The sequence below is a fragment of the Rhineura floridana genome, chromosome 1 (genome assembly GCF_030035675.1).
Source record: "Rhineura floridana isolate rRhiFlo1 chromosome 1, rRhiFlo1.hap2, whole genome shotgun sequence".
Classification (NCBI taxonomy): Eukaryota; Metazoa; Chordata; class Lepidosauria; order Squamata; family Rhineuridae; genus Rhineura; species Rhineura floridana.
In genome coordinates, this window is record NC_084480.1 from 161,451,181 (window position 1) to 161,464,971 (window position 13,791).

The 13,791-nt window shown below is 44.4% G+C and overlaps 1 protein-coding gene across 4 annotated transcripts in view; it reads left to right on the forward strand.

Annotated features, from left to right (window-relative positions):
- ATG4D (autophagy related 4D cysteine peptidase) overlaps positions 1–13,791 on the forward strand; it is a 23,523-nt gene continuing 9,732 nt past the window's right edge. Inside the window, exons 1-10 of one of the 4 annotated variants that reach the window (XM_061582851.1) lie at positions 1–162; positions 1,370–1,660; positions 3,935–4,018; positions 6,208–6,381; positions 6,878–7,211; positions 7,981–8,055; positions 8,375–8,439; positions 8,561–8,709; positions 9,232–9,310; positions 10,663–10,739. In XM_061582851.1, coding sequence (XP_061438835.1) covers positions 1,441–1,660; positions 3,935–4,018; positions 6,208–6,381; positions 6,878–7,211; positions 7,981–8,055; positions 8,375–8,439; positions 8,561–8,709; positions 9,232–9,310; positions 10,663–10,739 — 1,257 coding nt within the window. In that variant the 5' untranslated portion in view covers positions 1–162; positions 1,370–1,440. Of the gene's footprint in view, positions 163–306; positions 547–1,369; positions 1,661–3,934; positions 4,019–6,207; positions 6,382–6,877; positions 7,212–7,980; positions 8,056–8,374; positions 8,440–8,560; positions 8,710–9,231; positions 9,311–10,662; positions 10,740–13,791 lie in introns of those variants that run through there. The other 3 variants (XM_061582850.1, XM_061582868.1, XM_061582859.1) reach the window with 3 other exon arrangements.

Consider the following 13,791-nt stretch of genomic DNA (forward strand, 5'->3'; position numbering starts at 1 on the left):
AACACTTCCGCCCAGAGTTGGGTTGAGTTGCTTCCGCGATCTAAGACGGAGGTCGCGTTATTGCGGTCGCTGCTGGTGGTGGGGCTTTCTGCAGTCATGGCGGGCTGAACAGCGGCGGCGACTCGCACCGAGAAGGGCCCATCTCGTCCCATGCCCCCCCAGGTTGGATAAGAGGGAGGGAGGCAGGGAGGGGTTACCTTGGCCGGATGTTGCTACAGGAAGGAGGGAGTGGAACGTTTTCTGTTGGTGGTGACGGAATTGGTATTGGTTGGTTGGGGGGCTGGGCGTGGGGGCGTGGTGTGTTGCTAGGACTAACTTGGTAGGTGGAAGGAAGCGAGGGTCTCTCAGGCAATGCGTCATCATTGACTGATGCGTACGAGAAAGGGAACCTCTTTTGCGCCTCGTGGCAGGAGCTTCTACTGCTGTTTCACAGCTGGGGAAGTTGTCATTCGGAGTAGATCCAGTCGGAGCAGCCTCTTTCCGGGGTGGGGCATGGAGTTAGCTTAATCACCCTCCCCGCTTCAGCATGATTTCCCAGAGGAAAATGTAGGTATCCCCAGGACTTTACTGGTTTCCTCTCTAGCTCTTTGCAACAAACAACTGCTCCGTTTTGCCTTCCCCGGCATTTTACTATTTGAGACGTACTTGAAAACAGTTCTGTTTCTCCACACTTCTTTGTTAGCCTCTTCACTAAGGCAAAACAGTTCAGTGTCTCCCACCTTTGTTCATACCATCTGGCTTTTGTAGCTCCATCAGGTTGACTTGCCTAGATTCGGCATGGTTCTCTGTAGCATGTTAGTTTGACAATGGCTTGCTTGAAATATGATGCTTTCCTCTTCTTTTATCCCAGCCTTGTCTAAATTAGCTGTTACTGATGCTGACTGTGGTGTGGTGTGGTACTGTTGTATTGCAAGGTTCAGCTGGGGAGATGAAGATGGTTCCAACTGCCACAACTGCACATTCTCTGAGGTTGCTAGGAAGCTGTAAGCTTTTCTTTGTGAATCAATGAAACTGCCTTCTGCATGGTCTTGCCAGGCCCGGCTGTATGAGATCCTTTTAACTGGATATGCCAGGGATTGAGAGCCATTGCCTGAAAAAGGTGCAGAGTTTGGATGAATGCCTCTCCCCCTCCCCTATTTGGTTTTTCCAGTTTAGCATCCCTTAAACACATTCTTTTTTCCTTAGAACTTCCCATGTAGCATGGAGGGTGCAGGGTTAAGAGGCCTGAGTTATTTAGGCAGAATGGGTGTGTGTTACATAAGTCTTGTTTACAAATGTATTTATTTGTATTTAGAAATGTTTTTGGTCTTGGGCTTCCTTAATTGCCTGGTTAGTGAGATTCTCACCCTTGTCTTTCATGATTCTGCAGTTCTGCTTCCCTGGTGATGCATGTGGAGGTTTCATCCCAGCCCCTCAGCCTGCACTAGCTTCAGTTGTTAAATGAATTCCGTGTCACCCACCTCAGTGCAGTACTTAAGCCAGGATGAGCTGCACCATTCAGATGAAAGGCAACTGTTTAATCCCAGGTCCAACAGCCAAGAGGGGAAGTATTCTGGGCTCTTCCCCGGAGGGGGTGCCGCACGCAGTCAACAAAACGAACCTGACGAAGTGGACAAGATCAAAAGCAAACTCTTCTCTGTTTGGAACAATGTGAAATATGGTGAGTTACTTAGGGTAGTTGCGTGGGAATTGCAGGATGCCAGCTTCATGGGAAAGACCCTTGTGATTCGCTCTACCCACTTTTAGTCATGTTACCCTTTACCCTTCCAATGTAATATTGCACCACACTGAAGTGGTGCCCATGCTGCTGGATGTGCATGCAAATAGCACCTGTGTGCCCCAGTCTTGGGTTTATTCAAGTTGTCCCAGCATATTTGGTCTGTATGGTGCAGACTAGCATAGCTATTCTTCAAAGCTGAAATACTATTGTTTAAAATTATTACTCACCCTTCACCCACAGGTCACAACAGTTTTAAAATACATCTTTAAAAATGGTTAAAATAAACCTAAAGTCACATAACAAAAATAGGGTAGTTCATACAAATATACATCTTAGGTGTCAAAAGGCCAAGATACAAAGGTATGTCATTAATCAAAAACTGTAAAGTGAGGCTGCCAGATGTACCTAAGGTGTCCCATCTACTGTGTCCCATCTACTGTGACTGGCAGGTGGGCTTTTGCAAAAAATGTTTTTGCAGAGCATTCAGATTTCTCTGCTTAATTGTATCTCCTCAGAGACAAGGAAAGGGTATGTACGAAAAATGAATCTGTTTGGCTTGCTCTGTACATTTGCTATTTAGCATCACTAACTTGACAACTAAGTCTGCAGTCCAGTACATGTCGACTCAGAAGTAAGCTCTATTGGGCTCAGTGGGACTTACTCCCAGGGAGTAAGTCCTAAGACTGCAGTCTTATGTACACTTAGCTGGGATCATGTTCCATTGAGCACAGTGAAACATCTGTGTAAACAGGCATAGTAACATGCCCAGACATTTTCAGGCCTGGTAATTAGAAGAACAGTGTTTCTCTATGAGATGCAAACCAAATGTATTTGCTGGTTGTTTCACTGTCATAAATATTCATAATTTGTCATTGTTTCATTTTTTGAGTTATTCAAAACTCAGGTGTTTTTCCACATAGTGTCTTTCTCTTGCATTGGAAAAATAAGCCTTTCTTCATGTGTTGTAGGTCATGGAATTAATTTTAACAGAATGTAGTCTTGGGCATTTTTGTGTTAAATTTGAATTTTTTTTAAAAAAAAGAACATATGGAATCATAGATTTGGAAGGGGCCTAAGGCCATCAAGTCCAACCCCCTATATAAGTGAGTCTTTGTTTATTAAAAAAAATTTTTTTTTACTTCACTTTGTTTTACCACTGATTTCCCCACACACACACCCTGGAAGAGTGCCTTCCTCATAGAGCTGCCCGCCTGTTCCTTTGTGCCTTCTCCATTCCGGACTTCTGTCAGCATCTGAAGGAGGTGCAGACTGTTACAGGGTGCAGAGGACAAGGTGTTGTTGTTGAGCTGCATCTCCCATCATCCATGCTGGCTGGGGCTGATGGGAGTTGTTGTCCAAAACACCCCAGGGCACTAGATTGAGGGTGGCTGGTGTAGACCACCTTTTTGAGCATGTCTTGGCTGAACTCACCATCCACTTGAGTTGAGTACCAGGGGGATTGCCTCCCTCTTCCCTGCTAATTGACTTCTTTGTTTTCCTACCATTTGTCCAGATATCACTGGTCATAAAGTCTTCTTAGGCTCTCTGTCAGATCATGAACTGAGGCAGCTGACCTTTTTGTTTTTGCTTGATGGGTCTCTCTGTGTGTTTGTCTTGACCAGTACCCCTGTTCAAGCTAGGAGAAAGTTTGAGTACTCTTGCTCTGAGGGTTCTTAGCCTGGGGAGATTCAGGCCCCAATCCCTTGCCCTAGGGCTAGAAACAAAGTTTTCTCTTTCCTTTCATTGCCCTGAGAACAAACGAGCCATAAACCAGAAATAAGCCATAAACCAGAAATAAGCCATAAACCAGAGATGGGAAAGGGCTGTTCTCAGAGATATACTCCCCACTACAGTCATACATTCACACAAGTGAAGACGAAGGTGTATCTTGTTTAGCAATGAGTTAGCTATGAGAGAACAACCTGCAGAAAATGAAATTTAAGGGATGACTTCTGGTGCATTGCTGGATGTTTATTGGTTGGTATGTTCCATGGAAGGCAACATCTTAAAGAGAAATATGCAGAGAAATGTATCACCTCTGCAGATGTCCATGCAATCTAGGTGGGATGGGGAGTTTATGCGGGAGGAAGAATGCTGTTTTGGAAGCTAGGTAGAACTTGCATCTCCATACCAACCCATAAGACGGTAGTGGAGGCCCAGTCTAGGATGCCGCATGGTTTGTAAGAGACCATTCTTACTCCTTTCTTTCTCTAGGTTGGACGGTAAAGACCAAAACCAATTTCAGCAAGCTTTCCCCAATCCACCTCTTTGGACACATCTACCACTTTGAACGAGAGGGTGAGTGGCCTTGGTGGCTTGGAGGGAGTAGGGAGGGGATTCTCAGAACTCAGGTTCGTCTTAGTTTTGTAATGGTATTGTGAGGTCCTTCATGCAACCTCTGCCCGCCCCAGTCCCCTACAAGACTTTATGGATTTGATGTGAAATCCCTCCGTCAATGGCAATGGATGTATCCCTGATGGTGCCATTTCTGATGGAGGTTGTCAATCCTCTAGCAGTGCAAAATCTAGGAGCACAAACAGGAGCGGGTGACTTTGAAGAACAAGGGATAGCAGTCGTTTTATGCTGGCCCTTTGTTGCCTTTCTCTCTCTCCCTTTTCTTACTCTGCATGGGGGTGGGGGGCAAGAAGGGATTACTAATTCATACCTGCCATTTCTTTCCTAACTGTTTAAGAAGTATAGATTTGTTCTGATTCTTATTCATTTGTCCTAACCAGTGGAGGAGGATTATCTTGGCAGTACAGCTAGAGCAAGGGTGGGGAATTTTATCTGTCCACTAGGCCAGATCCTTATCTCCCCTACTCCTCATGAGCCAAATTTGACAGGCAGGTGGGGCGGCCCACCTGGCAATCACCCAATGTCACAGTGACATCAGGTGATGGGTGCTTGGAAGTTCTGATGATTGTCAGGCCTCTTTATTTTTATATGGATGTGAAAGTTGGACAGTGAAAAAAGCGAATAAGAGAACAATCAACTCATTTGAAAAGTGGTGTTGGATGAGTGCTTTGCGCATACCATGGACTGCGAAAAAGACCAATAATTGGGTGTTAGAACAAAACAAACCAGAACTATCATTAGAAGCTAAAATGATGAAACTGAGGTTATCATACTTTGGACACATAATGAGAAGACACGATTCACTAGAAAAGAAATAATGCTGGAAAAATAGAAGGGAGTAGAAAAAAGAGGAAGGCCAAACAAGAGATGGATTGATTCCGTAAAGGAAGCCACAGACCTGAACTTGCAAGATCTGAACAGGGTGGTTCACGACAGATGCTCTTGGAGGTCACTGATTCATAGGGTCGCCATAAGTCATAGTCAACTTGAAGGCACCTAACAACATTATTTGATTTATATCCCGCCCTTCCTCCCAGCAGGAGCTCATGGGTTCTTTACAAGCTTTACTTCAAGCTCCACTTTTCTGCTGGGATTGACTGGCTGCAGAGTGGCCCATAGGGAACTTGGTAGTGCAGCCAGCCTCCCTAGCCAGTGTACAATTGGGAGAGCACTTCACAACTATAGCCTTACTGCTTTTACCAGCTACACTTATTACAACAACTACGACCGTTCCTGGCCTGGGAGACCTTGACCATGGTAGTTCAGGCACTGGGGACATCCAGACTAGATTATTACATGGGGCTACCCTTGCACTTAATCTGGAAATTGCAGTTAGTGCAGAATGCTGCAGCACAGTTGCTGACAGGAGTGAGACCCTGTCAGTATATAATATATCAACTGAGAGAACTGTGCTGGCTGCCGATTTGTTACCGAGCCAAATTCAAGGTGTTTCTATTAGTATATAAAACCTGTAACAGCTTGAGACCAGTTCATATGCCCACTTGACTGCTTCAGTCTGCCGAATTGGCACTGTTAAAAGAGCCATATAATATTAGTTCAACACTTGTAAGAAATTGTTCATTTAGTGGCAGCATCTACACTGACATCAGGCAGGCACCTTGGCTGTACTTTTTTCGGCTTCTGCTGAAACATTTTTCTTTAGGCGAGCCTATCCAGGCAAATAGAATGCTGACATGTGCTTTACTGGTTTTTTTGCTTATTGTTTCTGACCTTTCACATGTGTTACCTGTTTTTAACTATCTTTTATTGATAATTTTAATATTTATTTTTTTTTATAAACTGCTTAGAGGTTTTATTACAATCAAGCAGTATATAAATGTTGTGAAATAAATAAATGAAATTATTGTGCCCTGGCAGAGATGTCAGGTATGGGACAGGTGGGCACGGTTTGGGGAAGGCGGCCTCACAGACCAAATTGGGACCGGGCTTCATTAGGCCCACCGTGGAGGTTCCCCACCTCTATGCTAGCTGGTCTCCTTGCAAATATGGCTTGGTGGTTTATAATGCATGCTTCAGTTGGATGTGTGTAGAGCAAAGGTTTGCCTCCAGGCATGTTTGTGGCCTGCTACAGGGTGGGCCTCTGCCTTACTGGGATCAATTCTGCCTTGCAGAAGATGTAGAGCACTTCCAGAAGGACTTTGCATCCCGTGTCTGGCTGACCTATCGACGGGAATTTCAGCAGCTGGAGGGCACCATGTGGACCACTGACTGTGGCTGGGGCTGCATGCTGCGTAGTGGGCAGATGTTGCTTGCTCAGGGTCTTGTTGTCCATTTCCTTGGCAGAGGTGAGAGGCATAGCTGTGTTTGAGGCATATCAAGAGGGAATCCCTTTGTCTCTCTCCCCCCCCCCAATCTTAAAGCTTGCATGCAGGTATCTGCAATGTGCCCCAGAATCATACATGGAAGGTCCTGAAGACCATCTAGTCTCAGCAGTCTCTTTTCCCATCGCACCTACCATCACCCACAGATCAACAAGCGGAGGAGAACTGAACAGCAGAAGTTTTTTGCAGGGCAAATAGCTCTATGGAAGCATTGTGAGTTGATTCCATTTTGCAAAACAAAAGGTTGAGGCACCAGATTCTACCACAATCCCAATCAAAGCATAGGTCATAATTATTAGCAAACTTGGGCAGGTGTGGTGGCCTCACATTTGGGATGTTCCAGTATGTGTGCGGATGATGAGAATGAATGGTGTCCAAGGCTCCCCACACACGTCTACTACAAGGTTAGAGGGCCTGCTATTCTTTCCCCTGCATTTTGGTTTTGTATTCCACTTTTCAGACTGGACTTGGTCAGATGCCCTTTACACCACCAGTTTGGCACAGATGGAGCCCCTGAAAGCCACCTCTCCGTCCTGCCCCAGCGCAGCCAGCCTGCGCCCAGTCCCACCCATCCCTACTGATAGGAGCAGGGGCCCCTGGGAGCTGCGGGCTCCTCGGTGCACCTGCTGCCCTGATGAACTGGAGAAGGAGCGTTATCACCGGAAGATTATCTCATGGTTTGCGGATCAGCCTCAAGCACCCTTTGGGATTCATCGTCTGGTTGATCTGGGGCACAGTTCCGGGAAGAGAGCAGGGGACTGGTATGGGCCTTCTATTGTTGCCCACATTATCAGGTGAGAGGCGTTAAGTCGGAGGAAGTGATTTGTGTTCCAGGAAAGAGAGAAGGCCCTTTTTGGTTTTTCAGCACATTCCCACCAGGAATCATTGGGCAATGGGGCAGAGTGACCTTCCGGTTCTGATTGGGGAACCTTTTTTGATTTATTATAAAGCTCATTTGCTATGTGCTTGGTAAATTATTGCATGGCTGCTCTTGTGTATGAGGCAGCTGAAGTGTTCAGACAAGAATTTTTAATCTTAAGTTTTTGGAAACCCTTTGCACTGCCAAGTTCTGCAATCTACAGCATCCAGAAGTGGCTTACCCTCTGCCAGCCATTTTGATAGGTGGGAATCATTTGACTTCATATGATGTCAGGTGATCAAAGTTTGAGCCATGGGAGTGGGTAGAGGCTAATCTCTGATCTTGGAGCTGTGAGACTGCCTTTTAAAGAGCAGGCAGAAGCTTCTCTGATCTGAGCACTAAGTGCCTCAATGCTAAGGCTGGAGAGAACAGATCTCTGTGCCTGAATCATATGACATTGGATGACTGACAGGTGGGTGTGGGCTTCCCCAAAATGGCCTGGTGGGTCAAATGAGGTGCATAGGCTGGAGGTTCCTCACCACTGTTGTACAAGTAGTACACATTATCGTACTGGTCTGCATCGTGGTTCACTGAAATTTTCAGTGAAATAGTTGCTTCTATGCCCTTAAAAATTTGCAATCAAAGGAGAGCATATGTCCCATTAGAATGTTAAAATGTGTATTTCTACACTGTCGGGGGAGCAGAGGCGGTCCTGACTCAGATGTTTCAGCAAAAGGAACTATTGTGGGTCTTTGCTGTCTTCTGCTTCCTTCTTACAGGTGAGTTGATCTGGTGTTCAGCCAGTGGGTGGAACACAGAGGGCTCCTCCCCAGCCGTCTTTGGCTTCTGAGCTGTTCGCAGTATGTTTTCAGTGGACAAGGGGATTTTGGCAAGCATCAAAAGCAAAGGAGCCCTAAAGTTGACAGACTGGCTGTTCTGCTACTCTGCTTTTTTCTGACCATGGAAGCTAGAAATCTGTAGCTTCCTCTGCTTGTCATGAATACACGGGTAGTGGTCTTATGGGGATGAGGCTGGGCTGGAGAGTGGGGTGGGAGGCAAAGTTTTGTCCAACTGAAGTACACCATCTTGCCCCTGCAGGAAAGCAGTGGACTGCTGTTCAGAAGCGGGCAACCTGGTGGTGTATGTGTCTCAGGACTGCACAGGTAAAAGGAGCTGAAGAGAGGGGTGAACAGGGTGAAGCACCTGGGGACGTCACAGTTGAGGCAGCTGGGCTGCAGTCCCCAGGGCTTACACCTGAATTCCCTGCTCTGCTGACTTCCGTAGTGTACAAAGGGGATGTGGCAAACCTGGCCAACAGGAGGAAAGACAGGACTGCGTGGGACCCCGATGCAGAGTGGAAAGCAGTCATCATCCTGGTGCCCATGCGGCTAGGTGGAGAGACTTTTAACCCTGCCTATGTGGACTGTGTTAAGGTGACTTGGGAATGGTTGTGAGTTGGTGGGACTCAAGGGCTCACATCGTTGTTGGGATCTGTGCTGATGCCACATTCTTTTCCCAAGCCAAGAGCAGAAACAGAGGGAGCGAGATAGAGCCTTTTTCACTTTATGATGGGGTAGAATAAGAATTTAACAGCTCTATAAGGAGGACTGTGCATATTCTTAGCAAGGAATGGGGTGGTGGTGATGAGATTCCTTTGCTGTGTAATAATTGCCCAATTGTGTAGCCAAGGCAGAGTAGCTGACTCTCATGAAATACAGCATGTCAAGAAGAGCAGTGAATTAAATGTGGCTGGCTACTTGTCTGCCCATCCAAGTTCAGTTACCAATTGTATTGCTCCTGACTTGCACAGTGTATTCTAATGCTCAAAGTGGTAGGTGGAGGTAGGTATTTCTAGATCATTCCCTATCTGGACTGTGGTTTCCTTCTATTCTTGGGCAACCATTTGGAGGTGGAGCCAGTCAAAGGTGGTATGATTAAAATCCATTCTCATGCAGGAGCTTCTGAGGCTGGATTTCTGCATTGGGATCATTGGAGGGAAACCGAGGCACTCACTCTACTTTGTTGGATATCAAGGTAACAAGCCTCATTGCTGAAGCCCAAAAATATCTGGTTTCCCCTCTCCTCTAGCAAGTGTTAGGTTATTCCATGTTGCTTTGCTTTTAAATGCCAAACTGAATCACCAATAAGCCACATCACACAGACTGAGCAGGGGTTGGACTTGATGGGCTTATAGGCCCCTTCCAGCTCTACTATTCTATGATTCTATGACTGTTAGCATGACATCCAGTAACGTCTGTAATTGCATACATTTTTATTCAAGTTTAGCATTATAATAGCAAAATTTAAGGTAACATTGAGAACATTGCAGTTTTTATTATGAAACATTTCTTCAAATATGCCTCTGCAACATGCCTCTTAAGGGCTAGAAACCTTATTTTGTAATGAATATAAACCCATATTCTCAGTATTCTATGCCTGCTGTCAGATTCTGCAAAACTCAGTGATGGGTTGTAAGCTGCCGCTTGTGGTATAGGGCCATTATCCTGCTACTCAGCTGTCTTTGCAGCCTTAGGTAGTTCTTGAAACCAGTATTGGGGAGCTCCCTTCCTCTCATTAATCATCAGCACAGTTGCAAGTGGGCTTACCAGATTCTGATTTTTGTTTGTTTATTATATATTTCCACTTGTAAACATTTTAGTGGTGCACAGTTTAAAGGAGTTATAAATAACCAACAATAAAACACATCAATGATAAAAACACTCCTAATAAAACCAGTTGCAAAATTTAGCACAGCAGAACAGGAGCAAGCAAAATAAGAAATTGAAATCCCTGTGAAAGAGAAATCTTCAACTGCTTCTGAAAGGAGAGCACCGAGGAGACTGAGCAGACATCTCTTGAAATAAAGAGTCCACTTTCCTTGGCTCTCTGGGCCGTTTGGGATCTTCCCTCCAGGGTCCAGTCTTGTCAGATACCGTCATCAGAATTTGCAAAGCAGATGCCCCACCTCAGTTCAGACAGCCCCACTGAAACTAAGTATTGTTTTGAATGTAGCTGTGAGGGTGAGTGGGAGTTAGCAGCATGTATGTTAAGTAATGACTGGAAAACAGAGCAAAATTAAAATACAAAGAAAGTCTCTAGATTTCTGCTTTAAATCTTAAATCAGCCTTTCCAGATTAATTTTCACATCAGTAATCCTGTAGGTGGAATCTGCTTCCAGCAGCAAGAACTCCTTTGTTTCTTGAAAAATAAAAAACAGCCAGGGGGACAGAATTTTGGTTAGCTGATGCATGGTTTCCTCGCTTTTTAGGACTACAGTAGCTTCAAATGAAACATGAGCCTCTCTCATACACACCCACCCATTTGCTCACACAGTGCAAGACAGGATCCATCATTGACCCCTGCTTTCTACTTCTCTTGCCTCCCAGATGACTCGCTCCTATTCCTGGACCCCCACTACTGCCAATCCTTTGTGGACACCACCAAGGAGAACTTTCCCCTGGAGGTAAGCATCTGCCAGCGTCTCTCAGAAGTCCAAGACTGCATGGAACCCAGTAGATGTGTTGATGCTATGTGTTCTTGCACCTTGTGCACCTCTGTGATAAAATAGTTAACCTTGCATCTGGTGTGGAAAGTTTACAGTTTAAATTGCTAAAATATAAATGTGAGAAAAGAATTTTAAGAGAAATGTGATAAATTAAGTACTTAGTTAAAGAAAGAGCTGATGTTACATTTATCTATGAAACTTACAGAAGAAACAAAATTGGGTAAGGCTTATTTTCATCAGTGGAGTAAAAAACTAAAGGTGTCTTAATATTTATCACAAGATCAATTTTGATACTAAAATAAGAATTCTATTCATAGAGGAGAGACAAATAGAGGGGAATCAGTTGTGTCTTTATGCTCCAGATGTTAACCAGATACATTTTTATAAGATGCTTTGAGAGATAGGATAGTATTTGTGCAAGAGAAATTCTCCAGTTGATTTCCTCCAATTCCTCACATCTCCTGAGCTCCCCCTGACCCTTAGGATAAGCTTTTGAGGGGGGATGGTGTCATGAACCTGTCCTAAACTGGACCTACTTCGTCCCAGGACTCAATCCCCACCCAGGGCAATTGATCCTGGCAAAGTACAAGCCAGTACTTCCCTTACCAGGGCTGAGTAAACCAACAACAACCCTCCAAGGTAGGTAGACTGCCACCACCCCTTAAACTGGTCAACTACTCTGAGTCAAGGGGAAACCCAGAGCACCAGAATTAAGTCTGCCAAGGATTCCAAAAGACAAGAGCCAAAAGAGCACTCCTTGCCTTGTAGCCTTAGGCAAATAACCGAATACATGGTAGTCTCTGGTCAGTAGCGAAGGTACCAGATTCAGAGCCAAACTCCTCCTGAAATGAACACACACTGGTAAATAGAAGTAGCTTTATTAAATCAAAGTGCACAATTAATAGCAGCAAAATGGTTCCTTAAAACCCACACCCAAAGGGGCAAGGTAAAATACAGAGAGTTCAATCACAAAACAAAATAACAAAACTAACTAACCTAATCTATACTTACAGAAGAGGTATTAGCTGTATAGTCCCACATCTCCTCGGAGATGCATGGTTTGAGTAGCACATGGAAACTGAACCCACACAGGTAACTACCTATGGCAAGATGGAATCCATGGAAACAAAGGCTAAAGTTCCAATCCTATTATAGAAAAACCCTTAGTAACAGTCCAGAATTAATTAGCCGATCAGGAGGCTTTCTCATGATGCAACGCTGTTCAAATTTACGCACCCAACAGTCAGGTATTCCCCAAACCTTCCCAGGCCGACTGGCCTTGAGTACCAGGCTTCTAGCTGATAAACAGGTGTTCTTGCTCAGGCCTTGCTAATTAGCTTCAGCTGTGAAATGAAACTATAAAGCCATTGCTCTCACATAGAAGCCTCAGTTTAGAGAAGATGAAATCCCACAATTCTTTAGCAAGAGTCATTTAAATTCAGACTTTCTTGATATGTCCCCCTTCAAAAAGATGACACCAGAGATTAAACACCTCTGTTTAATCACTGGCCCCAAAGAGGAAAAAATAGGCTGACAAAACGAAATAAAAAAGACAGCTTAAAATACTTTTCTAAAATGAAATATTTAAATCCATGCCCCAAGTGTGACAAGCTACTTCTAACTTATGCTTTACTAAAAAGCTACATTCCAAAAGTTTAAAAGAAAAATCTTAAGAGGAAAAAATCTTACAAGCAAAATGACCTTATAAAATATCCAAAGAAGATAGTAGTCAAAACTACTTAAAAAATGAATAAAAAGGAATAAAAAGAATAACAATGGGCTATCCAAAATCACGTTCAAAGTCAATCATGGGTCACAAAACCATAAAAATCCAAACATCAAAAAGTCCAAAAACCAAAATTAAAATCACAAAACCATAAAAATCAGATTCCAAAATCCAGGCATATGTCAGCAGAACCAAAAAATCAATCGTAGAATCATAGAATAGTAGACTTGGAAGGGGCCTATAAGGCCATCAAGTCCAACCCCCTGCGCAATGCAGGAATCCAAATCAAAGCAGTCCCGACAGATGGCTGTCCAGCTGCCTCTTGAATGCCTCCAGTGTCGGAGAGCCCACTACCTCTCTAGGTAATTGGTTCCATTGTCGTATGGCTCTAACAGTTAGGAAGTTTTTCCTGATGTCTAGTCGAAATCTGGCTTCCTGCAACTTGAGCCCATTATTCCGTGTCCTGCACTCTGGGACGATCAAGAAGAGATCCTGGTCCTCCTCTGTGTGACAACCTTTCATGTACTAGAAGAGTGCTATCATATCTCCCCTCAGTCTTCTCTTCTCCAGGCTAAACATGCCCAGTTCTTTCAGTCTCTCCTCATAGGGCTTTGTTTCCAATCCCCTGATCATCTTTGTTGCCCTCCTCTGAACCTGTTCCAGTTTGTCTACATCCTTCCTGAAGTGCGGAGACCAGAACTGGACGCAGTATTCAAGATGCGGCCTAACCAGTGCTGAATAGAGGGGAACTAGTATTTCACATGATTTGGAAACTATACTTCTGTTAATGAAGCCTAATATAGCATTTGCCTTTTTTGCAGCCACATCACACTGTTGGCTCATATTCAGCTTGTGATCAACGACAATTCCAAGATCCTTCTCACATGTTGTACTGCTGAGCCAAGTATCCCCCATGTTATAACTGTGCATTTGATTTCTTTTTCCTAAGTGTAGAACTTTGCATTTATCCCTGTTGAATGTCATTCTGTTGTTTTCAGCCCAACGCTCCAGCCTATCAAGGTCCCTTTGAATTTTGTTTCTGTCTTCCACAGTATTAGCTATACCCCCCAAGTTTGTATCATCTGCAAATTTGATAAGCATGCTTTGTACCTCCTCATCCAAGTCGTTCATAAAAATGTTAAAGAGGACTGGGCCAAGCCCTGTGGTACCCCACTTGTTACTTCCGCCCAGTTTGTGAAGGAACCGTTGATAAGTACTCTTTGAGTATGATTCTGGAGCCAACTGTGGATCCATCTAATAGTTCAATCCAGCCCACATTTAGCT